Below are 27,601 nucleotides of genomic sequence, written 5' to 3'. Positions count from 1 at the left end.
ACATACACACTGGAGATGTTTATGAGTATTCAGTGATCAATTCTTAAAAGTAAAACTGTTCTAGACATCTCCTACTAAACCTCAGCAGAAAAGAAAAGTAAACAAGCATCTGAGTATATGATGATCACACTGACTTCCTGAGACTACTGCTTTAATGTGGTTTGTAATGAGCAATCTAAGGTAACTATCTCCTTTGTTTTTGTAATTATTAGAGAAGCTTCAAGAAGAACATAAAGCCAGGGAGGCAATTTAGTCTAGGAGTTGCATTTGCTCATGGGAAGTGCAACTTCCCCATTTTGTGGATATTAAAAACTAAAAACTAGATATAAAGCTAAATAAATACACACATACACTAAGTGATGTGAGCTTGTATCTCATGAATGGAACACATTTCAGCATCAGAGACCCAAACTAGCTTTGGAAGTGTCATTTTTCTCATAGTAGTAGATTTACAATTCCTGAACAGATATCAAGGTTGTGATTTTAAAAACAAAAATGGAGAGAATATGAACAACAAACACTGTAGGACTTCATAACTCAGACTGATCAGAATCAGGCTGACTAAATTAAAATACAAAGCAACAGCCTTCCACACAGAAACTAAGCCACTGAAAAGACATGTAGTTAGCCTTGAGAAACAAGCTCCATTTGACTACTGAGGAACAGCTATATCCATTTGTCCTTTGAAATTCAACTTTAACTATTGCTGCTAAATGTCACTGAACCTAACTAAAGACGCAGCACACAACTGCACTGAAGCTTTGTGCAGCATTCAGCAACAATATGGTGGAGACAACTCCAAATAAAAGTTAAAGAGCCAGTGGCTTTACCAGCATCAAACTCTAAATAGAATCTATTAATGTCTACTTAGAAGAAATTAAAAGGTAAGTGAAAGCTGTTTTCATAATTTATAAGTAATGTGTAATTTAAAAATTAATATTTAGTCATGCCTCTAAAAACTGAAAAGAAATACACTTAGCCTAATTCAAGAAAATTTCCTTTTTCTGTTCTTACTGTCCTTACTGTTTTTTTTCAACTTCAGAGCATAAAAATAGTACTCATAAGTTTCTATATTAGCATTTGATCCTCAGAATCAAAACTGGTGTACTTATCATTCATAACAAGTACTTTACACTGGGTAATGCACTCTATGAGACTCCAATAAATGGTTCACTAAACATTTCAGCACTGGCTGGTTCTCACATAAGTAAAATGCTAGGTTTAGAGGTTAGAAGTACAATAGTTTTCACTACACACACGTGTGTATATGCATATGTACCCATGGACACACAAATATACAGCTTCTTAATATAGTAACAGTTAATAATAAATAATAAAAGATCAGTTAGAGTAAAGATAACCCTACATTTTTTTCTGGTGTCTTCCCATCCCCTTTTATAATAGCAAATTATCACTTGGTTATGCACTTCTATTAGTAGAGACAATAATAGTCAGCAAAATGCAGGTAAAGAATAAAGTATATACAAATAATTTTTGGAAAAATTATATTTAGAAGCATAACCAAATATCAAATAATATCTAAATGATTATACTTCAATATCTCAATATTAAGTGGAGCTAATTAAATTTTCATAATTTACTCAATGAATGCCTAGGGTCACATATGGCTAAGCAATCATCAATTCCAGGTAATCGAGGCTCTTGGGAATAGATACAGTGGTCAGCAGAAACAGCACAACTTTTTGAGTCCAAGATAGCTAGTTACCTAGGGCTCTGCAGGCCTCTACCACTCTACATTGCCCACCCCTAGTGGAAAAGCTATGGCTCAGGCAGAAAAATGCTCATCAGTCCAATATCAATAGCCCTTCTTATAGAATGATCAGAAGTACTCAATTACATGACCATATATCTTATTTCCAGTAGAAAACAATTTAAACAAGATCTATTAAAGAAAATATAGCTTCGTATGAGGTTTTAGTTCTGATACAATTCTGAATATTAAGTTAAATGTCTCCTGGGTTAAAAAAAAAACAAAGGTCTACCTACTTTGCAAGACAAAAAGAGGTAAGGTAGAGAAGATCAATTTCTTCCAGAGATATAAAGAAGGAAATAGAATAGAAATTAAATACTGCAATCAAGCATTATTCCTCTTTGAGGATAGACTTTTCAACACATATACTTTCTTTTAAAGTAATTTTTAAATTTGGCTTTAAGCTAATAATGCTAATATGAGGGTGAAAAATTATTCATACAAGGGTTCTCACTGCCTGTAGATTATTCAAGATGCATCAGGGATAAAACATAAACAAGGCATGTTTATTAATTTGAAAGAAAGATCAGTCATTGGTTCATATGGTCTTCATAACTTCATCTTTAAAACAGCAAGAAACACTTAAGTGAAAATGCATGCACTGATCTTTGTGTTTTCAAGGCAGGACAGGCAGAAGGAAAGTTACTGAACCCCATCATAAAAATGTAAGGACATCCTTACCTGTCATAGCAGTTGATGTCATCCAGCCAACAACCTTGTTTGACTATTTCGATGGAACCAGAGATATTCTTCCAGGTAGCAAAACAATGTCGTCGTTTATCTTTGTCACCATAACAAGGCTCAACACCAGTTTGATTGGTTCTGTCTCTTTCCCAATTAGCATTAAAGAAAAGACACTCCTGAGTTTCTGATCTACCAAGTATAGCACCTGTAAGATAACAGAACAACTTAATGTAACCATACAACTCTTAATACCTATGCTCTGAAGAAGGCAGCCACTTAAGGCACTCTTGCAATGTCAATAGTTACTTGTCCCCCAGTGTTATAACTTTGCATTTATGTTGCTACGTTAATCCCTATACTTTAAATGTAAAAATAACCACAATAATCTGAATTAGCCACGCATAACACAAGATTTCTCTTGACAATGTCAGCTTCATTTAATTTAAGAACAAAAAAGATAGCAGAATTGTTAATTTTATTTCATTTCAACCTTTCCAACAGACCCTTTCTTAATATTCTGTATGACAAAATACAATCTAAGCAATCATAATTCTCCTGTATAGGGAAGCTGTAGTTCCCTCAACTCTGTAGACTAAACAAAGCAGGGCCATGGAGACTCTGGAATCTGGCAAACATGCTCTCAAAAGTGAGTTTGTTAACTCAAGTAAAGCAATTCACATTACTATTCACATACGTCACCAATGGTACAATCAGTTGGTAAAAATAAATAAATAAATAAATAAATAAATAAATAAATTTTAAAAAAGGCATTGTGGAAGACCTGTACCTACTATCATTCAGATAACAATGTCATAGTGAGGTCAGTGGTAATATTAACAAATGTGGCCTTTGAATTCTAAGTAATGAAGTGAGTCAACATCCAGAAGATCCACATAATGCAGAGAATCAACAGTTTCTAAAAGAACTAATGTGATGTTACAAAAGCACTCATGTAAAAATCCATTCAGAGTGAGACAGATCACCAAAATAAGAGACTACTTCTTGAATTGTGGTATTATATCAAAGAAAAATACAAAAACATCTAAATAAATTATTACAATAGTATTCCTCTTTTCTAACTACATAACTGTGTATGGCTAGATCAAAATAATACAACAACCAAAGTAACATACAACAGCAGCTAAATAAAAAAAACAAAGAATCCCACTGCTTTATACTAAAACAATTATGAAAGTGACAAAAAATGTCACATTTCTTTTTGCTTTAGAAAACATTTTTCATAAAGATTTCTTCTTTTACTTAAAAAGAATGAACACTGGCTATTTTTAAACAAATTGCAATTTTAAAATGTCCTCATTTTTAACACAGGAATCATACAATCTACATTTAAAAACAAAAAATACTCTGGGGTGTTTGTGTTATGGACAGGAAATATCAGTCCCAAAGGCTCATATGTTGAAGCTTTGGTCTCCAACCAGTGGCATTATAGAGAGGTGACTAGATATTGAGGTTTCTGACCTAATCAATGAGTTAATCCCATGATGGAGCCCTATAGTATGGTATTTTTAGAAGATCCCCAGGGGCCTAGCTGCAGGAAGTAGGTCACTTGCAACACAATATCCCTTCTCCCACTTCTCGCTCTGCTTCCTGTCTACCATGAGGTGAGTGGCCTGACTGCACATGTTCCCAGTTACCATGTTCACATCTGTACTCAGGTCCATAGCAATGAAACCAACCAACAAATGACTGAGACAATGAAACTGTGATCCAACATTTATATCTTTTAAGTCGTTGATAGTTGGTATGTTGTCCTAGCAACAATAAACTAACGTAAGTTTCTTAATTTTAAGAGCCTAAGTCTTGAGAACAGCTGTTCTATAATGTACTAAGAAAGATGTACTTATGAATTAGTATCGATGTGCAGAAATGCTATCATAAAATGACATACTGTATGTCATCTGTATTCTAGAGGTCTGCTACTACTATTTATCTGTACACATTATGAGCGAGCCATTGTCTAAATTATTTCTTTTCTGAAACTTCTTCAAAACATAAGCAAACCAAGTTTCTCTTGTACCAAAAATCCTAAAAACATGTACTGCCCACACTCTTATCTTAAAACAGGGATGGCTAACTTTTTTGTAAAGGTCCAGACAGTGTGTATTTTAGGCTTTGCAGGCCATATGGTCTGTTGCAACTACTCTGCTTGTGAAGTACAGAAGTATCCATAGACAGTAAATGAATGAACATAGTGTGTGTTTCAATAAAATTTTATTTATACAAATTAAAAACTAAACTTTTTGTAATTTTTGCATCTCACAAAATATTATCTTTGATATTTTCTCCAAACACTTAAAGGTAGAAATTCATTCCTGGATGTATCTGGGCAACAGGTTGTGTGTGATCAGCAACTCCTTCTTAAAGCATTGCCATTACTAATTCCAGCAGGCTGGCTCATCTGCCTTTAATTTGCTAGGGATACGTGTTCTGTGTATTTCTGTCCATTTGACTCATGCTAAAAATGATGGATGGATGGATGGATGGATGGATGGATGGATGGATGGATGGATGGAGCACTGCATAGGAATATAAATTTAATATAACCAAAACAAACTTTGCTGGTATTCTAAGTACCAAATGGGATGCACCTTTGGTTTCCAGTCAATGAATAGCAGCTTCCTGAAGTGTTCTACTGAGAGAGTCTCAGAGAATTTTGTCATTCAAAAGGGATAACAAGGAAGGAGAAATATTTGTTCCTCCTAGTGTAGACAAAAGACAAACTAAGGCTCACTTTAATCACTTTAATCTGAGATTTATCTTTGAAAGTTAAATACATTTTCTTTTTTTGTTTGTTTGTTTTTTGTTTTTGTTTTTTTCAAAACAGGGGTTCTCTGTATAGCTTTGTGCCTTTCCTGGAACTCGATTTGTAGCCCAGGCTGGCCTCGAACTCACAGAGATCCACCTGCCTCTGCCTCCCAAGTGCTGAGATTAAAGGTGTGTGCTCGGCGAAAGTTGGTTAAATACATTTTCTGGGTGATTTTCTAGATCTAGTCTATCACTTATTTTTTTCATAGGTAAAAAAAATTGCTTATGAGGAAACCTGTGATAATCTTCGTCACTCCTCCTAAAGCTGTTTTATAATTAGCCCATCTCATACATCCCATAACCAAACACTAAATAAAATAACATACTTATGAAAATATACTAAATGTATCTAACTTGTTCTTACACTTCAATGTTCATACTGCAACTTCAAAAGTGCAGTTCTATAAAAAGATGCTATTGTTCAGATGGAATATTCAATCTAAAGCTTTCTTAAATATTAAACCTCTGTGCCAAAGTTTATTCTACTAAAATAATTTCAAATAGTTAAGACTGCCATTAAAAAAAAAAAAAAAAACATTGGCATAAAATTAAGGCACATTCTTGAATCCTATTTCATGCATTCTTATAACTCAGTGGAAGAGGTGGCTTAACAGTGTACTTAGGGGATATATACATGTACAAACATATATGCATACACACATGTACTATATATTTATGCATCCATCCATGTATGTGCTTCTTTTCTTTTTAACCTGCAAAAACTCAGGGAAGACCTAACGATCCTCCCTAGTTAACAACCCCTATTTTCAAGACTCTGACATGAACCTACAAGCTCTTCTGTGACCTTGAACAGGTAAACAAATTCTTTACTACTACTTTCTACATGTATAAAATGAAGCAGGCTCAATGACCATATTTTTCTCCAGATCCAAAATTTAGTCTAATTAGAGTAAGTCAGGAACTATAGTTACAAACAAGTATCTGAGTAAATTATGTAATATTTCTGTATAGACTACCTGTGTTGATGACTAGCGCTAACTGCTTCATTTTCTTACAGCTAAGGAAAAACAAAATAAAACAAGCTATACACAGGACCAGACTACTTACTGGGCCATAAAACACCCAAGACAATGAAATCAAAAATACTTTACCATGAGAAAAGAAATTTCAACTAAAAGACTGCATATAAATAGGATTTGAGTTTTTTTATACCAAATATTAAAATAATATACCAATACTAATTTTATACAAAATCTCTTCCAGATACAAAAGAGATCCAGTGCTTCCTCATTTATTTCAAAGCCAAAATTAATTTCAATCAATTAATTAATTTCACTATAATACAGCACACAAGGAAAAACAGACCAGTATTTTTCACTAACTTGGATGTAAAAATTCTCAACAAAATTTTGATAAATTCAATCTAATAATGTATTTTTTAAAAGAGAACTAAGATGCCACAAACAGGTTTACTTCAGCTATGCAAGGTGAATTCAGTGTTTAGACTTACCCAGTGCAGACTGTCAAATCCAGAAAATAAAAGTGAAAAGTAGTATGACCCCATAAACCAACAAAGAATAAGCATCAGACAAAATTCAACACCCAGTTATAATAAAAGCAAACTGCATACCAGGAACAGAAAACAACTTCCTTAACATCATAAAGAGGATCTACCAAAAAGCCCACCAGGGACATCATATGTAATGGCCATACATAATGAGAAAGACTTCAGGCTAAGATCATAGACAAATCCACATCACCCACACTCTTCTTATGCATTTACTTAAAACAGACTGAATGTTCTGATTTCTGCTACAAAGCAAGGGACAGAGATTATGGGTATAATGCTGAGAAAATAAAAATAAAACTGTATTTTCAGATGACATTATTACTTTTCTAAAAATTTCCAAAGAATCTAATTAAAAGAAAACCTGCTAGAATAATGAGTGACAAGATAACAACAACAAAATCAGTTGCTCTTCTATAGAGTAACAATGAGCAAAATGAAACTGAAGTATAAAAAATTTAAAACTGGATACACTGTATCTAAAGAAAATATTTAGAAATTAACATAATCTAACAAAACACAAATGTGGTGAAATTGTAAAATGATAATGGAATAAAAGATCCAAACACTTGCAGAAGCATCCGATTTTCATGTATGGAAAGTTCAGAATAGCAAAGATGACAGTTTTCCCTAAATTCATGTGCAGCTTTATTTAAATTCCATCAAAATCTCAATAAACCTATTTGTAGATATAAACAAGGTTATTAGAAAATAGTGTTGTTTTTTTTTAAGGAATAAACCTGGAGAAATCACCCCTACTTTTCCAATGTTATGGATTACAACATAACTACAAAACATCAGCACAGTGTGACAGATAGTACAAGAAGATTCCTGACATGTGTGATACGGACAAATAGCCAGAAATAGACCCACCCAAACCAGACCACTTTAGTAAACGAAGAAAGCAGTGGAATGAGGAAAGGCAGCTTTCACAATGCCAACTGCTGACGGGGTTGTACTCTACTGAAACAACTATGCTTGTGGATCCCTTCTCTTGCTGTTGTTAATCTAGCAGTTCCTAAAAGGCCAGCTCTTTCAGGAAACTTTGCAGTCTGAATCTCATATCTGTATCTATTTTCAAATTTTCTTCTGGTACACATAGCAAAACCCTAAATGTATGACATTCAGTACTCCTGCCTTCTCTCAAAAGTGCTCATTGATTCAATGTAAAGTAATTTATATTGGTTTATTTTTATAATTTTAACAACCTCTATTATAAAAACTTTCAAATAAAAACATCACACACTGATTTACTTTATTGTTATCATTCATGTGTTTTTGCAGCTCTGACGAACAAACCTAACACCTAACACATGCCATTGAGCTGTTTTCCCAGCCATATTTACTGATTCTAGTCAGTCTGTGTGTGCATGTGGGCATGCGTGCATGCATGCGTGTGTGCATGTATCCCTTTTCCATGTCAGAATGTCACTGAACATTAGACTTCAAATCTATGAAGTAATGCATGTAAATTAACATGACTTATCCATTCTATAATGTACACATTATTTCAAAACATGCTGTACATGTTAAATTTACACAACTTTTTTCAAAGAAAAACTAATTTATAAAAAAGCATGAACAATCATTTTAATGACTGGGAAAGCTACCCTATTGAAAATGGGTTGAAATGGCATATGTTCATTTAGATAGGCAATAAATAAATGGTGATGACTGATGGTCCTATCTTCTATCAAACTGACAGTTTTTTGCTGGCAAAACACTTATTTTTATTCATGACTGATAACTCCTTTCTAGCATAATACATGAAAGTCAACATTTGGCGAATTAATGCACAAAGATATGTAGATGCCTACATAATATCTAGATATTACTTAATATGAAATCGAGTAATTATTTAACTGTTTCATGTTTCTTTAATTTTATTTTCAACAGTTTCTATTTGGTAAGCTTTTGGCTTAATCTCAAAATGTGTTAATCTCAATATGAAAAAAAATATTTAACCACTTTAAATAAAGAGTTGTGTGGCCAATAGTTTTGAGTAAAAATAATACAAATTCACTTTTTAAAAATATGTTTGATATAAGACTACCATCTTACCTGCCTTCCAACATACATAGTACTTAGTGAATGATAAAAAGCAAAATATAATGCATCAACTGAAGAAAATCTATCAAGTACTAAAGGTTGGAAATAAAATACCATCTGTGATTATAAATTGCATGTTACATTTTTTCCTAAATTAAAAGAACATTTTTTAGAGCACTGTGACCAACCTCATCCTCTCACAATTTTCCTATGTATGAAACAACTTTAAGAAAAAAAAGTGTTTGGCAACTTAAAAATCTGAGGTTCATTCCCAGACAAATAATACTTCCTGACTCTATGAACAAGTCCCTGAGAATACAGAATAAATACATATGCCAGAGTTGGATCTATGCTACTGAGCTACATGCCTACCCTACTCACTGACAGCAACTGATTTTAATCAGTTCCACAGGCACTATGGGTTAGAACTTAAGTCTGTGTAAGACTACACATATAAATTATTATGCCTTAGCCATTCCACAATGTGCACATACTTCAAGACATGTTGTGTTTCCCATAGGCAACTTCATCTACCAGAAAAAAAAATCAATGATGTTTACAATATAATAATTTCAGAAGCACTTCCTAGTTCTCTTTCACTGTCCCTACCACTCTAGAGACAGACGAGAAGTCCCGAGAATCAGCTAAGAAAAACAGATCAAAGACACTGAAGACTTTTCATTCAAACCATCTTGTTTTACAAATTAAAAAATAAAATAGCATCAAAATATTCTGTGCAACATTACACAAAGGAATGATTTTAAGATGTTCAACACATTAGAAAACCTAGTAAGTGAGTATGTGTGTGTGTGTGTGTGTGTGTAGCTATTATTTCAAGTACTTCACTGTTACTGTTAGGTAGTCATACCCAGAAACATAAAAGCTTTCATAAACAGGGGCTGGAGAGACAGCTCAGTGGTTAAGGGCACCCACTACTCTTCCAGAGGACCCAGGTTCGATTCCCAGCACCCACATGGCTGCTCACAACTGTATGTAATTCCATCCCGAGGCGTTCTAATACCCTCTTTTGACCTCCTTAGACACCAGGCAAGCACATAGTTCACATATATACATGCAGGCAAAACATTCATACACATAAAATAATTAAAAAGCTATCATAAATAAACAGAATACTAATGCTCAATTTGAAATATCCCTAATTTTTTCCAACATTTAAAATTTTTTTGACAAACATAAAATCCACAGGGCTAGTGAGACAGCCCATGGGTAAAGGTTCTTATCACCAAGTCTGACAACCTGAATTCCATCCCTGGGAACCTATATGAATAAATAAAAATAAATAAATAGATAAATAAATAAATGAAGCGAATTTACAAACTTGTTTGTATTTACGTGGTTCTAGTCAGTGTATACTAAATTTATTGATTTAGCTTTACATTTCAAAATTACAAAAAAAAGACAAAGTATTTTATGAAGTGATCTTATCAAACGACAATCTCATTCAATGACTTCAGGTTTTTATGAATCGATCTTATTCAAACTCTCCAGCAAGTGTTGTCTTACCACTTTCACTGTGAACCACCCTGAGCAGCTGCCTCACAAGGGTAATTTTCACTTTCATTTGAGTTGCTGTTTGGGAAACCACTTAAAAATCCCACTTAACATTATTATTGAGAAGTTCCTTCAATGAAAGGATCTGTCTATCTATATAAAGCTAAGAGCTTAACTGTTCTATGAACACTGTGATCTCCATAAGTACAGGTCTGAATCCAAAGTGCCCCAAAGTCCAGATGTAGCATCACAAGTGAACAGTTCACATCTGATAGCTCCTGTCATAGAGAAAACACAGGTGTAAGGCCGGGCACAGTCAGTAAGTAGTACATTTCTATAATCCCAACACTTAAGAGGCTGAGACAAGAAGATTGGAAGTTCAATACCAGCCCTGGCCTCTTAGGAAGATTCTATCTTTTTAAAAGAGTGGTTTTTTAAAGATTTATCAAAAAAAAAAAAAAAGACTAAGCTCTGTTGGGATAGAGGTGGGGGAACCTCCATGAGCCATAGTAAACTAACCCCATAAAAACTAGTGGTCTCTTAATCCACACTGACAAAATAGTCAGAGGCATTTTGAAAGGACTGACCGAGACAGAGCGGCCAAGCCTCCATTTTCCTCAGTTTAGGTAGCTGGGCACTTCTCACTGTCTGCCTTGTACTTCTCAGATGGCAATGCTTGCTTCCAAACTCCCCTGCTTCTTTCTGTTAACCCTCCATGGTCTAGTCTCACTGTCCAGCGTAAGTTACAGCTTCAAAGATAAGACTCAACAGGAAAGTGTTTCAGCCTACAGACACAGATCCTGGGGCATGGAAGAGATAAAGTATAAACCCTCAGAATCATAACATTTTTTTGATGCTTTATTTTCTTGGCAGATGTCCAGCTTCTTTTCATTCCTCATCCGAGCTATGTAAAAAGTGAGAGTGAGGATGAGTGAGGACAGAGACAGTGACAGGGGACAGTGGCAATGATGGTGACAGAGAGAACAGGAGGAGGCTACAGTGACACTGGGAATGACTACAGTGACAGTGACATGGGGGAAGAAAACCAAGGTGGGAGCAGAGGCGAGTGTGAGTCGGGTGATCTTGAGGACTCGCTTCTGCACCTGTAAGGTGACATGCGGCACAGTACCACCCTAAGGAACAAAGCAGGGAGGGACACAAAAGGCGTGAATGAACACTTTCCTCAAAGTAGTAGCCATCAGTTCGAAACTGCAATCGAGAGGCTGATGACTACGCAGTTAAGAGTACTTAGTGCTCTAGCAGAGAACCTGGGTTCCATTTCAGCACCCAAATGGTGACTCACAACCATTTGAAACTCCAGTTCCAGGGGATCTAACATCCTCTTCTGCCTTCTCTGAGTACAAGGCACATGTGGTGGTTCACAGATACACACAAGGGCAAAATATCCATACACTCGTGTGTGTGTGTGTGTGTGTGTGTGTGTGTGTGTGTGTGTGTGTGTGAGAGAGAGAGAGAGAGACAGAGAGACAGAGAGACAGAGAGACAGAGACAGAGAGAGATCAAAAAACTGAATAAAGTCTGGCGTGCTATTACAAACTTGTTAACCCCAGTACTAAAGAGGCTGAGGCCGGGGGACTCTCAAAGTTCAAGGCAAGCATGGGTTTCATAGTGAGACTTTATTTGAAAGAAGGCTGAGTTGGGGAAAAGTGAGGAAAAGAAGGGTGGTGTGGAGGAACAGAGGGACAGGAGGAGGCAGAGGGAGGAGGAAAAGAGAAAGTTGAGAAGGGTAAGGGGACAGGATCTAAAGGTTTTGTTTACATTTTTCTTCCTGGCTCTCTTTGGCACTTGATCAAAGTAGAGGTTATAGACTCTCCTCTAGGATCAGGACTTCACTGGCCTAGTTCATGTTTATGTTTCTATTATCAGGCATGATTTTCCTCCTGTTGAGCCGGCCTTACGTCCAATTAGGAAGCTCCTTTCCCAGACTTGTTTTCATATAACTATAAATATAGTATAGATCTTCCAGTATCCTGTTTTCTATACTAATGCACATCAAGAATCACCTTCCATACTAGGCTGCTCACAGCTCTTTTAATTCATTGTTTTAAAGGCTGTTCTCAATAGATAGAAGTTCAATGAGATGTATGGCCTTTGGGTCTGATTAACTTTTATGCATAATGTTTATTTGCAACTCCTTTAAAGGACCAACCACTGCCCAAAATTTTTATCCCCAAAGAATTCAGATATATATTTAGATATTTGAAGAGATCAATTCACAAATATTATTCCTGCATTGTAATGCAACATTTGAAGGTTCTGCTCATTTTTTTTTAACTAAGCACCTTTCCACCACCAAACAATCACTTCTAAAGGAAAACACAAACATTTTCTGGCATGCTTCCCAGAACTTTTTGTGTTTTTGTTTGTTTTGTTTGCTGTGTGGGTCTAATTTCCATACTTAGCACAAAATATTATAAGATCTCGAAAGTAATATGTAATATGTATATAGTATTACATTTAAAACAATATAAATACAAACACTGTATGCTGTGGCACTAGATGCTTTACACAAACATGCACGTTATGAAGAGAACAAGCACTTAGAAGTCCACATCTAATCACTAATTATTTAATAGTTCTTCATGTAAATTCCTGACATTACCAAAAGTAAAACCAAGGTCTCCAGTTGGCTGAGGCAGAAGAAAGGCCAGTTGGGTCCAATGTGGATAACATATGATAAACACAAAGGAGGGCAACTTAAATCTATTCCATTATAGATAATGACTATTTCTCCCAACACAGACAACACCAAATAATTTGTCTTTGACAAAGTCCAAGATTTGAAAATGTACTAACTCTCTTAAAATGCTATAACAGAAAGCTGTAGAGCTTGAAACAGATAGCCTTTTGTCAGACATCTTTACAACTTGCTTATTTCTTAATTCACTTAAGTATAAATAGAGATAATACAAAGAAGTATGGGTTTTGCAAAACTTGTACAGGAGCTCATCATTAAACCTTTTCTCCAGACTCCTCTACACAGGTCTGCTCAAGTCAAGGTGCTAAAAGGATGAAAGGAATGTTAAATACTAGTAAAACACCATATGCAAAGATTTTGTAACAGAGCCTACTTATTTGTATAATAGACACTAATTAAAAAAATAACTAACCAAGATAGGAGATGCTAACTGACCTGAGTTCAAATTCTAAGCTACTCAATATTAAGAAATGCATTACAATGTTTTCCCCAAGAAGACTTGAAAGTATGGAAATGGTTTTTAAAAACGATTGATGTGCAATCATCAGGGAGATTTTGAAAGCACCGTTATTCAGCTTTCATCTTTTCCCATTTAAGAATGACTTCTATCCAGCTGCTCACAAACATATCTCAAGCTGGTATTAAGATTTTCAGTGTTTCACCCCCACATCTAGGCTTTCCATCATTGCCAAGAAACATCCAAGTAAATCTATTTTGAGGGCACGCTACTCGCAATTTTAAAGGACACTGTATCTTTCACACAGAGCACTGTCTGTCATCAATCTGAATACAGAATTGATTAGTATGTGCTAGGCACTTTGATATTTGGCATTAAACAGAAATAATGAAAAAGAAAGTAATTTCAAAACAACCTCAAACCCGGGAGGAAAAAAATAATGGGAAGTTTAGTTTTCAAAATGGCACAGAAAGCAGAATTAAACTCACAAAGCAAAAATGGAGAGATGACTCAGTTCACAGTATTTGTCACACAAGCATGAGGAGCTGACTGCTAGGATTCACTGGCCAGCCAGTCTAGACAGTCAGAAAATTCCCGGGTTCAATGAGAGAGCCTGTCTCAAAATTAAGTTGGAGAACAATTGAAGTAGACATCCAACATCAACCTCTGGCCTCCACACACAGGCACACATACACACTAACATAAACAAATAAATAACTTAAAACTATTTGATTCTTCTGAAGATCCATTGAAGTCTACTTTTTCATGGAAGGTGACTAACAAGGCAGGAATAATGAGCAGGAAATCAAAAAGCATGGATGCTTCTTTATTAATGCATTGTACTTAAGAAATGTCATGTAAGATGTCTAAAGAAAAGTAGGGTTTTATCTTCAACACTACTCAGAAAATCACTAAGTGATGTAAAAGGTAAGGGACATTTCCCATCCTAGCACATATAACACAGTGACTTGTCATTGCTGCACGCTGAGCCAGTGGCCACATTGACTCCCTGTTAGAATTATAGTAACAAGGATACCACAGAAAGTAAGCCTCCATAAAGACACTAAATACTCACTCATACTCACCATAAAACCACCTGTTCACGCTAGGACTCACTCAGTCAATAAAACATATTACCTAAGGCTGTCAAATAAGAATTTGTAACTGAAGCTCTCTTCTCCCTCAAAAAGAATAAAATCAGGTCACTTGTAATTTAAGTCATAAGCAATGTAATTAGAAAACGTAAGCAAGTTTCTTCTTGTTGATAAGGAAGTGTTAAGTGGATTTGAACCTCTTATCTATTCTTAGAATGTAAGATATATATACACCCTCCTTCAGCTTCTACTTCACCCAATCAATCAACTCTTCATCTAGAAACCAGACAAAGCTATAATAAGGCAAACAAAACGAAGTCACACCTCGGACTCTGAACTATTCAGTAGTTTCCCACCATTGCAGATCTCACAATCAAGATCTCTAACAAATCTGAGAAGACCTTTCATCATCTGACTGGTGGTCTGCAGCACTTCACACCAGAAAAACAAACTTTCTTTAAACATCAGTTCTCTTGGGCCATGATGCACACACGCTTCCCACTCTCCTTATCCTTAATGCTAATTGCTATTTGAATGAGAAGCTTAAAAAAGAAAGCCTGGACAAGTTTGCAGGCCATGGCTTGAGTTGTGTCCTTCCAAAAGTTCTGTTGGAAGGTGCTGGGAGGTGGGGCCAAATGCGAGTTGTGTAGGCCACAAAAACAGGGCCTTGAGAGCATGCTCTTCCTCTTGCTCTGTGCCACAGAAACATGTAGTAGGAAGGACCACACTAGATGCTACCTCATCTTGGACTTATCAGACTCCACAACTATGACAGAATAAGAAGTATCTGTCCTTACCCAGGTTCAAATATTTTTCAGCACAAAGCAAACAAACAAACCAAAAAAAAAAAAAAAAAAAAAAAAAAAAAAATCAAACAGACTAAAAAAAAAAAAAAAACTCAAGACAAAGTTGAAAATTACCAGTTCACAAAATGTCCTGAATTTACATATGAAATGTCATATTTACTTTAATTGTAATCAATAACTGATAAGCTGTACTGTCTAGGTGAACAAACTACTTTCTAGTAAGTTCTCATCTATATAAAGTAGAAGCCAGAAAAAAACATATTTACTAAGCTGACAGAATCAGCGCCTTTTAAAAAGGCTAAAAACAATCCAGGAGCATGATAATGTGGAGTCACAGAACTGAGGAAAAGTAGATAAAATACTCACTTTTAAATTTGATAAAGTGAGATTAACAAAATGACAAAATGATACCTCCTCACAAATCTACATTGCTGCCACTGCTTCTTGGGGGCCAGGCTAATCTTTTCTGTACCTTTCCAATATTAATACAAGTGCTGTCTAAATAAAAACATTTGCCTGTGTTTTAAATAAAATGTCCTCTAAAAAATTAAAAAAAAAAAAAAAAAAAAAAAACAAAAAAAAAAAACACTTGGACAGGAATCCGCAGGGATGACCCCAGCTTAGACTACTAGCAGTGGTGGAGGGGGTGCCTGAGCTGGCTTACCCCAGTAATCAGATTGGTGAATGCTCTGTCATCACAGAGTCTTCATCCAGTAAATGATGGAAACAGATGCAGAGAGCCACAGCCAAGCAATAGGCCAAGCTCTGGAAGTCCAGCTGATGAGAGGGAAAATGGATTCTATGAGCAAGGCGTATCAAGACCATGATGAGGAAACTTACAGACACAACCGAACCAAGCTAGTGGGAACTCATGAACTTTGGACCAACAGCTGTGGAGCCTGCAGGGGACTGGACTGGGCCCTTTGCATGGGCAAGACAGTTGTGTAGTAGCTTGGTCTGTTTGAGGGGTCCCTGACAGTAGGAATAGGACCCATCCCTGGTGCATGAACTGGCTTTTTGAAGCTCATTGACTATGGTGGAACACCTTGCACAGCCTTGATGCCAGGGTAGGGGCTAGGACCTGCCTCAGCTGAATGTACTGGGCTTTGCTAACTCCCCATAGGAGGCCATATCTTTTCAGAGGAGGGGATGGAGGGTGGGCTGAGGAGGGAAGGCTCATGGGGAGGAGCAGGAGAAGGATGAGGGAGGGATCTGTGGTTGGTGTATGGAATGAATAAAAAATGTCTTAATTTAAAAACAAAAACTGGGACTTTGCTAGCATATCTTAAACACCATCCTAGTCTCCCATACAAACCTTTGCAGTCAGTGAAACCAAGACTCAAGGAACCAGAATCAATAATTACAGGACTTATGAAACATTCAAACAGGAGGTCAACTTCTGAGAGCGTAACACTAGAAGGCGGCCCGACGGTAAGAAGCTTCCTTCGCAGATTGAAAATGACTGAGAATGCCAGTCTAAGCGAGGCTCCACTGGTCTGGCCTGGCCCTGAGCACGGCTCCTAGGGCTTTACTGGCACTAGCTGCTCCCCTGCGCACTGAAGGAAGGGGCCAGGAAGGAAAGGTGTGCAGACAAAATGAAGTTGAAAGGACACAGGAATAACTGCAGCCATCAGTCATTCGCAGTTAAGCAGCTGGTTGCTGGGTGAGTCAGGGGACAACAATCCTAACCCCTGGCTTTCTACTAAATCTGAAAACCAATTCCTAGTGGAATTCACACACCCTTTTCCCACTTATCACTTCAACAGCCATCTGCATCAACTTCCAGTGATGAACAGTTCTCCTTTTAATGTATTTATTCACTCATTAGTTCACTCATTTTGCACTTTGTGAATGTATGGTATATGTATGCGTGTATGATTGTAAATGTCTACACACATGTGTGGAAGCCTGAGGTCCCTGTCAGGTGTCTTCCCCCAGTCATTTTCCACTGTATGTCTTCAGACAGGATCTCTCACTGAACCTGGAGCTCAACGATTCAGCTAGGCAGTCTGGCCACACAGAGAGCTCCAAGGATTCTCTTGTCTCTGTTTTGTCAGTGCTGAGATTACAGATTTGTGTCACCACCACCAGTTCTTTATGTGCTGCGGTTCCTGGAGATCCAAATACAGGTCTTCATGCTTGCAAGGCAAGCATTTCACTCACTAAGCCATGTTTCTAGCTCCCAATCTGTCTTTTAAAGACAAATTAGAAAGAGGGAACAACTGAAGTACAAGTTTGGACCCACCAAGAATTTGTTATCTCTAAATATTACCAGCCTCACTGAGCCAGAGAACAAGGACACAGGCTGATGAGAACTGCGCCCCTAGGTGCCCCGGAGTATAAAGCTCATAAAGTAATGCTTGCATCTCTAAAATGAATAAACAAATGACAGTATGTACCTAACCTCTCAGAAGAGGCTTTAGGATAAATATCTAAGAAATAAGACAAGAGCACTCATACAAATAGAAGGGGTACTATCAAAACCAAATATTAATGGTTTTTTGCTAACTTTGGTACTTAGGTATTTTAAATTTCTTTTATAAGCTACTTCATTCATTTTCAAATTATACAGTATAGTAAAAGGGGGAGACAGGACCAATAAACTAAGGAACAGAAGTAAGGGGCAGTAGACTAATGAGAAACAGAAAAAAAGACAAAAAACAGGGACTGTCCATAGGAATAAAGGCGAGCCTAGAGATGAACATGAACACTGATGAAAGGTTCCTCAGGAAGAACAGTGACAAGCACACCAAACACAACAGTTTCACTCAGCACAAATGCCAGATATCGCCTGTCTATTCTGTTTCTGCTTCTCCATTTATTTCACTATATAATACAAATCATTTTCTCTGATGAATATATCATACATTTCCTGGACCCTCACACTAATATTAAAAAGGGAGGCTGGGGGAAAAATCCTTCTCCAAGGGGTCACAGTATTTCCAACATTATCCATCCCACACCTTCCCCCTCAATTCTCCCATATCTGCTCCCTCTCAAGACATATTTATTTATTATTGCTACAAATGTACACACACACACAAACAACTGCTAAAACCATTTAGTGTTGCTTAAATGTATATATGATTAGAGATGAGGACTTGGGATTGGATAACCTATGGAGGTAGAGTCCCCAGAGAAGAATGATTAGCAGCCACTAATTGTCTGCATCTCTTCATCTAGAGATGGAGCCTTAAGTTTCCCCCATTCATGTTGGGATGCCAACTGGTGATATTGTCATGTTTTAGGTCTTATTTAAGTGACCACATTATTAACATTTCATGGGTACAACTCCTCATATATAGAAGACACATCTTACAACCAACATCTTAAATTCCCAACGCACACGCGCACACTATGACATTCAACACTACTGTTGAGTTTTATTACGCCTAGTGCCTACAACCTTTGTCCCTGGAGGAAACATGAGGCAGTATTTCTCAAAAAACAGGTTCTACCAAAAGTACGAAACTGCTGATTTCTTAGCCTATTCCAGATTCACTAGCTCAAATTCTCTAAATGTGAGCTGGCCACCTGGAACCCTGCATTTTAATAAGCAGCTTTTTATATGCAGAGAAAAAAAAGGAAATTCTACTATGCACAGGAATCAATTAAGAATATTTTTCAAGCAAGAAAATAAGTGCTCAAGAGGAGCCTGCTCTCTGAAATGAAAGAAAATGGGAAATATTTCACACCCAAAAGGAGCACTCACTATAGGGTGGCTTTGTATTCTGAGTTGGGACTTTCATATGTTGAGAGCTTAAGCAGTTAAGTAATAAAAGAAAAAAAAAAAGGTAATCAAAAGTAGATTGTAGATAATCCTTAAGTAAACCTCTAAATTAAAAAATTAAAACAATAACAGTCCTCCTTTTAAAATTGTATGCAGTTATCCTCAGTATCTCTGGGGGAATGCTTCCAGAACACTCCTGTGAAGAATCTCTAAATCCACAGATATTCAGGTGTCTTATAAAAACGTAAAATAATATAGTACTTGTACATACCCAACACATATCTCCTGTCAACTATAATTTCTCTAGATTACTCATTATCAAATATGATGTAAATAAAATATAATGTAATATATATGCAAACAATCATATAATGGGTTGTTTAAACAATCAGGAAAAGTGTATACATATACAAAAATAAAGTACTTTTTTAGTCCAGAGTTGGTTGAACACAGAGACGTGAAACTCATGAGTATGGAGGACAACCATATTCCTTTGATTTGAATGTCTAGAATCCCACTTAGCTCCTGTGCTAATAAAAGATTAAAAATTAATGGGGTCAGGAGAGATAAAAGCAAGCTTATCATTTTGTAGATAGAAAATCTGGCATCAAAAGCTACTTGATGAAAACTATAATCCAACAAGACTTATCTACTACAGAAATTATTATAGACAGGAATTACTGTCATTTAGATTACCAGAGTCTAAAATTTAAATATCTGTTTACTAAATCCAATTTCTACAAACTAAGAAACATCTCATTTGATCTTCACAACTGTATAGAGTATATGGAAAGAGACAGTATTCCTATAGTACTTCTGAGTAGATGCATACTTGAATTAAATCAAATCTTATAATCATCCTGTCTACTAGCTGTCCAAATGGGCATTCTATGTCTAACAGGTATTCATGAGTGTAAAACAAAACTTCCTTTGCTCTATCATGATCAAATGATTCAGAGGTCTTTGATGAAGCTGAAGAATCTACATTTTTTTTTATCCAGTACCCATGATGATTCTGATACTGGAAGGTCCTCAAATAATAGTTTGAAAGACAATCCCAATTGAGAAAAAGAGAGATGATGACGTCATCTTAAGGAGTAGCTGAGACTCAATCCCAGACCTCTGTTCTCCTTTTCATTATCAACTCAAATAAATAAAATTTAGGAAGTTCTTTTTTCACATAGAGTATGTGTAAACAAGTTTTCACCAAGTATAACTCAAGAGGTTTCACTGAGCTAAACTCTGGAAATGTTTTAAGGAGGTAACAGCTCAATATCATGAACACAAACTCCAAGGAAACATACTCCCCATCCCATATCAGAAACTAAGAATTAACCAGAAAGGTTCACACTAGTAAACGTAACTACATGCTTTTTTTTTTAATTTAATCCATATAATCATGTGAAGAAGCTATTATTTCTGCAAGTTTTATGGGTGAAAAAGCCTAAGGCTTCAGTGGTTGTAACTTACAAAGGAATACAAAGTTAAGTGATCAGTACAGGACTACGGTGGAGAGCTGAACTTTTTACCACAGTTATACAATGGCCATTGTGCCTATCATTAGGGCCTCTAATTCACTCCTTAAGCAATAAATTTTAATACAGTATTCTGCATGATCTTTCATCTGTTCTTAGGTCACAAAGAACTTTGTTCAGTTTTTACTTCATAAAAATCAATCATTTACCTCAGACTCCTCCTCTCTCCTATATTCAAGTAAATCCTCCTCCCTTCCTCCCTACCACCCACATTATGCTTTCTTCAACCAATTTTATCTGATCTTAGTGGTTTGTCTTGGCTGTCACTATAATAACTACCTCTCTCCTCCATATGTAACAACACACAGCCTAGGCTAAAATGCCTTGGGTTGTGAAAGATGATTTTCTTAAAATGACAACCAACTGCTTTGGTCTTCTTGTGAGGTACTGCTGAATATTTGCTCTGCCCTTTCTGTTTCTGACTTTCAAACCCCTGCTGCTCTTAATTTATGGATCATTTGGCCATAATCTATCAAAGCTTGTTTTCACAGGAGTAGCTGATCCCCCTGCAGGAGAAAAATAAATAAATAAACAATTCACATACTCTCTCACAGAGAATACCATAACAGACCTGTAAAGATTCGCATTTGTTCCTCTTACACCTTCACCAACTTTCTGTCATCCACATAGTTTTGCTAAATGCTTACACCTGAGTTGCCCAGTAGTATGGCTAGCCTTGTCTAGTTACTAAGCTTTAAAAATGTGACTAGTATAGATTAAAATATAAAGCATAGTCTGGATTTCAAAGATAGTACAGAGAGACTCACAAATAATTTTCATACTAATCATAAACTAAAATGATATTTTGTAAATACTGTGCTGAATAAGGTACACAGTTAAAATTAGTTTTACTTTTTAAAGATTTTTAAAATCTACCTACCAAAAGATAAAATTTCATTTTGTGGCTCACACTGTAGCTTGCATGACATTGCTTGTATAATCCCAACTCTTAAAGACTCACAAATTCTAAGTCTGACTGCCCTTATGCCCTCATTATAACAGATACAATATAAGAACCTTTTTTAGCCTGGCAGTGGTGGCGCACACCTTTAATCCTAGCACTTGGGAGGCAGAGGCAGGTGGATCTCTGTAGTTAGAGTTTTCCTGCCTGGCCCACAGTCAGGTCAAATCTCTCTCACCCGTCAGTCCCATAGTCGCTCAGACCCAACCAAGTAAGCACACAGAGACTGACATTGTTTACAAACTGTATGGCCGTGGCAGGCTTCTTGTTATCTACTTCTTCTATCTTAAATTAACCCATTTCTATTTATCTATACTTTGCCACATGGCTTGTGGCTTACCGGTGTCTTTACATGTTGCTTCTCATGGCAGCAGCTGGCAGTGTCTCTCTCTCTGCCTTCCATTTCCCAGAATTCTCTTCTCTGCTTGTCCCACCTATACTTCCTGTCTGGCTACTAGCCAATCAGCATTTTATTTACACAGAGCGATATCCACTGCAGATCTCTGAGTTCCAGGCCAGCTTAGTCTACAAAGTGAGTTCTAGGACAGCCAGATCTGTTAAACAGAAACTCTGTTTCAAGAAAAAGGGGGTGGGGGAAGGCCCTTCTTCAAACATCCCCTAGTCTACCTGCCCAATCATCTCCAAACATGAAGTATGCATGCTCAGTTACTTATTTCAGAAAATCATACTAATTATTCTATAGAGAATTAGAATCTGACCGATAGAAAAGTGAGCTCTTCTCCTATGAACATAATTAAGTTGCATACAGCAAAACAGCTCTGATGGTGTGCCGAAGTAAAGCACCTATCATCATATCACCTGAAAATAAAAATTCAAAAACACTGTTCCAGCACAGTAATTAAGTGTGAACATTTGAAGGAATACTTTGGGAAATAAATGAAGCTACTGGAAACATCTCCAAAGTAGAGTTACAAATTAGGTGGTAAATGCACTACTCAAAGGTACATCACCTACTCCACCTACTCCACAAGCAGTCTGATCCAGTACTTGAAAGTACTCTACTGACCTTTGTTACTGCTTCCCTTTTTGTGGACTTAAAAATGTGCCCCCAAGGTGAGATAATAGTTACCTCTAAGTTAACAAAGGCAAAGGAAAACCATAGGAATGATAGATAAGCAGAATGTCCATCACTATATGTGCTAAATACACTTACGCTGGGAATTAGAAGATTAAAGGAAAGAAATCATTGTAATTTTAGAACTGATACACTGAACATCTGCCCTAGGCCCAGCTCAACTGGATGACCTAAGGACCATAGTAGTCAACTCAAATATCTAGCAGCATTCTTTTCAAAGAAGAGTTAAAATCAGTATGTCTTTAATTGTATGAGCCAAGAAATGAACTGATGACAACTTGTCTGGGTTTCTAGAAATGGTAGTGATAAACCAAAATATCTTAAGAAAAAGATTTCAGTCTGTTGCTATCAGACAGAAAAAGAAATGAAAAGTACTCTGAAAAGATGAAGTATGATACAGTGTAGCATACCAGGGCTTTAAATCAACTATACAACATGTAGAATATTCAATGAAAACTTTTTCATTAATGCATGGAAGCTTTTTACACTGAGGCATGTCTGGACTTTCAATTTGTCTTTAATACTATATTTAATTTAGAAAAGATACTTTGTAACTTATTTGATAGATGCAAAACTAGTAAGTGGGGCACATATTAGGTAGACTTTTGATATAGTGGAATACACACATGTCACACCATGTTTTCAGTTATGTAGAGGAGGAAATGATTAGTACATTTATCTGTTAGGTAAAATAACTTTTTTCCTTCACAAAGTACTGCCATATCTGTTATGAAAATAAATTTATAATTAAATATAGCATATAAATGCAGAGGCACATAGGCTTAGTTCTTACGTGAATAAACAAACACTCAGGGATTCAGAGTCCCTGTATACTAACTCCTGCAGCTTGAACTTGTAAGGAACAATGCATAAACATTCAATATTTAGTGCCAACTTCAGCCTGGGGAACCCACAAAAGAACTAGACAGTCTAAAGAATCATGCAACAACACTGTCTCAAAACACAAATGCTCTAATAAGAAGAAATGAGAAATGTATGCTAAAATACTTCAGGTAAGGTATGCTTTATTCAAGGAGGTGCAAATACACAAAGTTATACTAAAAGTAACATTTTCAATACACAAAGAAAGATGACCAAAAGAATATCAAAGGAAGGAAGAAATAAGCCAGCAGTTAACTTGATACTACACTACATGAGAATGTGAATCAACAGGCAGTTCTGGTGTTGAAGGCCTTCTTACAGTACAAACAGTTCTCTAATGATTCTGTTGGTTTTAGTCAGAATATCTCAGTCTCTCAAATCCTTCTCTGCACAATTTACTCACCTATCTCATATTCCTTCACATCTCCAACTCTACATACCTCTCCACATCCTTTTCTCTCCTATACCACCCACTATCATCTTACATACCCCAAAGACCATTATTCTGGCATCTGAGGTCCTACAAAAGAAACATGTCAATGATTTACCCTCTTTATCACTATCTCCCATGGCAGGTCTAATCATTATACCACAAGCATTCTATTCTTATTGTCTATATCCTCAAAAGTCCACAACCACTTTCACATCTATCTAAATTTTTACTCATTTTTCAAGGTTCACTGATACCCTATTTTCTTTACAAAGCTTTCCACGCTACCTTGCCTCTTAACTTTTCACTGTCCTGAATGTCCTACTTATTCAGCTAGTATTCAGCTGCCTTCTCATGTAATTCATCATTTAAATGTAAACTATATTGTAACATTTCCTGTTGATTTATATGCAGAATTCTCTCTACAACTAGACGACAGCAGACTCAGGCTTTCTGTTTTCTTTACAATAACACAAGCAGCAGCATGTATCTCTTTTGAATGGCTCCTAATTTCATATACTGTTCCCTGCTTTCCCCTAATCTTGTTTCATAGTTCCCCAAATACATTCAATCCCTGGATTTCCTCCCACAAATTCAAAATATTGCACTTTAATACACCACATATAACTGGGAGAGCCTTAACAAATCATAAATTGGATTCTGCCTTAAGAAACTAAGCAAAGGCAAGGATGAATAGTTACCTTCCTGCATAATGATGCAAAATCAACTTTAACATTTTGTACAAATATCCTGAGGGGGACACATGAATGGCAAAACATGAAAATTTAAAGATTTCCTCAAGCAATTGTGGACATCCAATTGCCAACCAAAGAGATAGCAAGTTTAAAAGTTTATCTAAGGGGGATAAAAAATATGTGAATATTAGTATGTTCAAATATTAAAGGAAAAGAACATAAAAACACCAAATTAAATAATTGTATCTCAGAAAAATCCTAGAAACATTTTAAGGACAGAAGGTACTTATGTAGTTTAAAAAAAAAAAAAAATCTTGTAGTCTTTAGAAAGGAAACTAAGAAAAACAAGAGCAAAACTAGAAAATATTCAAGTGTTTCACAAAAGGACAGGATTATCTACATCTTGGATACTTCCCAAAATTACCACACCTTTCCTGAAAAATTCAAAAGTGCTACTTCCCAGAGTAAAGATGGATGCTCATTTCAACAGTAAGGGGAAAAAAAAACCTTTAAGCATGAAGCATGCCACTAAAGATTCCATTTAATTACATCTCCAACCCTATCTTCCTATTGTAAATTCTACTCACTTATCCAAAAGGAGTATTCAGCACATTGTATATACTATCTAAAAGTTCTTATATATACTGCCTGTTTTGCATAGAATGTTCTATGAAGAAATCTAATGACTCTTCCCAGTCCAGTCAAATGCTACAAACTCCATGTATTATTTTTTTTTCATAATACAATGAACATGAACCAAACACAAACTCCAATGACATTAAACCAGGTACCAAAGGTACAGAGGTAAATCAGTAATAATTCCTATAGATGCCATGTGAAGAGAGAAACAGAAAAACGTCAATGACACAGAATAATGGATGAGTGAAATGTACTACAACATAGAAAAGAGCCCTTAACAACTTGCTAAGGAAGAGCTGAGAGAGAAGGGAACTAAAGAAATAAAAAAGGACAGAATATGGAGGTAAATATCAAGTGCATTGCAGAAGAAACACCATTAGGTTTTTGCAGTATTAAAGGACCAAAACAGAAAGAAGTAACTGACAGGAAATGAAGGCAGAAAAGGATAGTTGGAGGGGGGGGGGGGGGCAGCTAACAACAGTTGGTCGAATGAGAAAGCTTGACCAGCATCATTTGTTGGCCAGGAAGTCAATAAAGAGCTTTAGGTATATGAGAAGGTTTGGAGGGAAGACAGGAAAGAGAGAAATAATGTAATTATAACCTCAAAAAATTATGAAAAAAAGTTGAATGTTGTCAGAATCAGATGTGTCCATTTATAGATCCCTAGTTTTAGAAGCTCCACAATTTCTCCTAAGAAGAATGGAAGACAGGCTTTCTTTCTTTTTCCCAAATTTCCTTTCTCCACCCCACCCCCCACCTTATGCTGAAGAGAGAAGGAAAGTTCTAATAAGGTCAGACAAGAACATGAGGCTGGAACACTGAGGATGGGAATACAAACACAGGTATAGATCAGAGTGGAAGGTAAAATCCACAGTATTTAGTCACTGCTTAGATTTGGGAGAGTTAAAGGAAACCGGAGGTGGCAGTCTGGCTCCACTTTAATTTTACCTTTTCTGTAAACTTACTCTTGAGCATCCCTCAAGCAAACATTTCTAATTTAGCCTTCTTTTCTATCTTGAAAAGTGATAGACCACAGCTGAATCCATGCTTATCTACATTTTAATCATCTCTTACGAAAAGTATTTGTCTTCATTACTCTATAGAAGCATCTCCTGCTGAAGTTACCAATAATGTGCAAAGTTAAAAATCATCCAAAGTTACAAAGATACTGACAAAGTAGCAGTGATTTTTCTGAGATTCTGTCTTACTTGATTTCAAATTGTTGAATAACCTCTCCATCTAGATTTCTTATGAAATGATTCTTTTCTTTATTACTGGACCCATCTTGGTCTTCTACAAAAGCTTCCTCCATGCCCTGCTAATGTTGGTATTCTGCTGATTTGGGCCTTTGGTTGGTTTTTCATTCATTCTGTTTGGATTATTTCATATAATACATCTAATGGCTGGACATTAAAGTACTTCAGCTTGGACTTCCATCTATAATTTATTTGACATTCCAATCAGGCTGCCAACAAGACAAACACAATACTAATGGATCACTTTATTCTAACTGCAACACTGTTATCCAAAAGGGTCCCTCCTCAACCTTCAGCAAAAGATTCACTCACTAACAAGGCAAGCCTTTTGTAATTTGACCCCTACTCAATCTCTTCAAAGACTCATGTTCCAATCACTGCCTAATATCTCATATATGCTCATGATATAGGTTTCTTGAGCTAGTTTCCTAAAATATGTAGCAATCATGTATATATTCATATAAACTGTTTCCTTTGTCTTCTCTTAACTTCTTAAATCCCTTTCTGCTCCAAGTACTATCCCTGAACACAGAGCAATGCTCCAGACATACCAAATCAAAATCAACAGTTTAACAGGATCTCCAACTGATTTCTGTGTATTCACAATATATGCCATGATATACATGAGAGCCAAAAATCTTGGAAAAGCTATACTTCTATCTACTGTGATCACTATTGCAACTGCAATATGCAGCAGGTAACAGAAAAGGGCAAATTGAGTACACATGCTTTTCTGAGCCTTAGTCTATATCATTCCCTCATTTATATCCACTGCTTTGACTAAGTAAGTAGTACTGCAAATGCTGACTCTCCTGTCTGCAGACTTATTGTTCTCCTTCTGGATTCAATGCTGGACACCACTTTGCTGGCATGACACTGACCTGTAATTCTCACTCCCTGCCTAAGGCTCCCAGGACTTGGAGAACTTAGT

At 36.3% G+C, this 27,601-nt stretch overlaps 1 protein-coding gene across 2 annotated transcripts in view; it reads right to left on the bottom strand.

The window, feature by feature from the left end:
- Acvr2a (activin A receptor type 2A) overlaps positions 1 to 27,601 on the bottom strand; it is an 82,251-nt gene that overhangs the window by 30,889 nt on the left and 23,761 nt on the right. For both annotated transcript variants that reach the window (XM_036183918.1, XM_036183917.1), the window contains exon 2: positions 2,453 to 2,660. In XM_036183918.1, the coding sequence (XP_036039811.1) occupies positions 2,453 to 2,660 (208 nt within the window). The remainder of the gene's footprint in view (positions 1 to 2,452; positions 2,661 to 27,601) is intronic.

Source organism: Onychomys torridus, chromosome 4, assembly GCF_903995425.1.
Source record: "Onychomys torridus chromosome 4, mOncTor1.1, whole genome shotgun sequence".
NCBI lineage: Eukaryota > Metazoa > Chordata > Mammalia > Rodentia > Cricetidae > Onychomys > Onychomys torridus.
The sequence above is the reverse complement of the archived record's forward strand: the minus strand, read 5'-3'. Positions and strand labels throughout refer to the sequence as shown.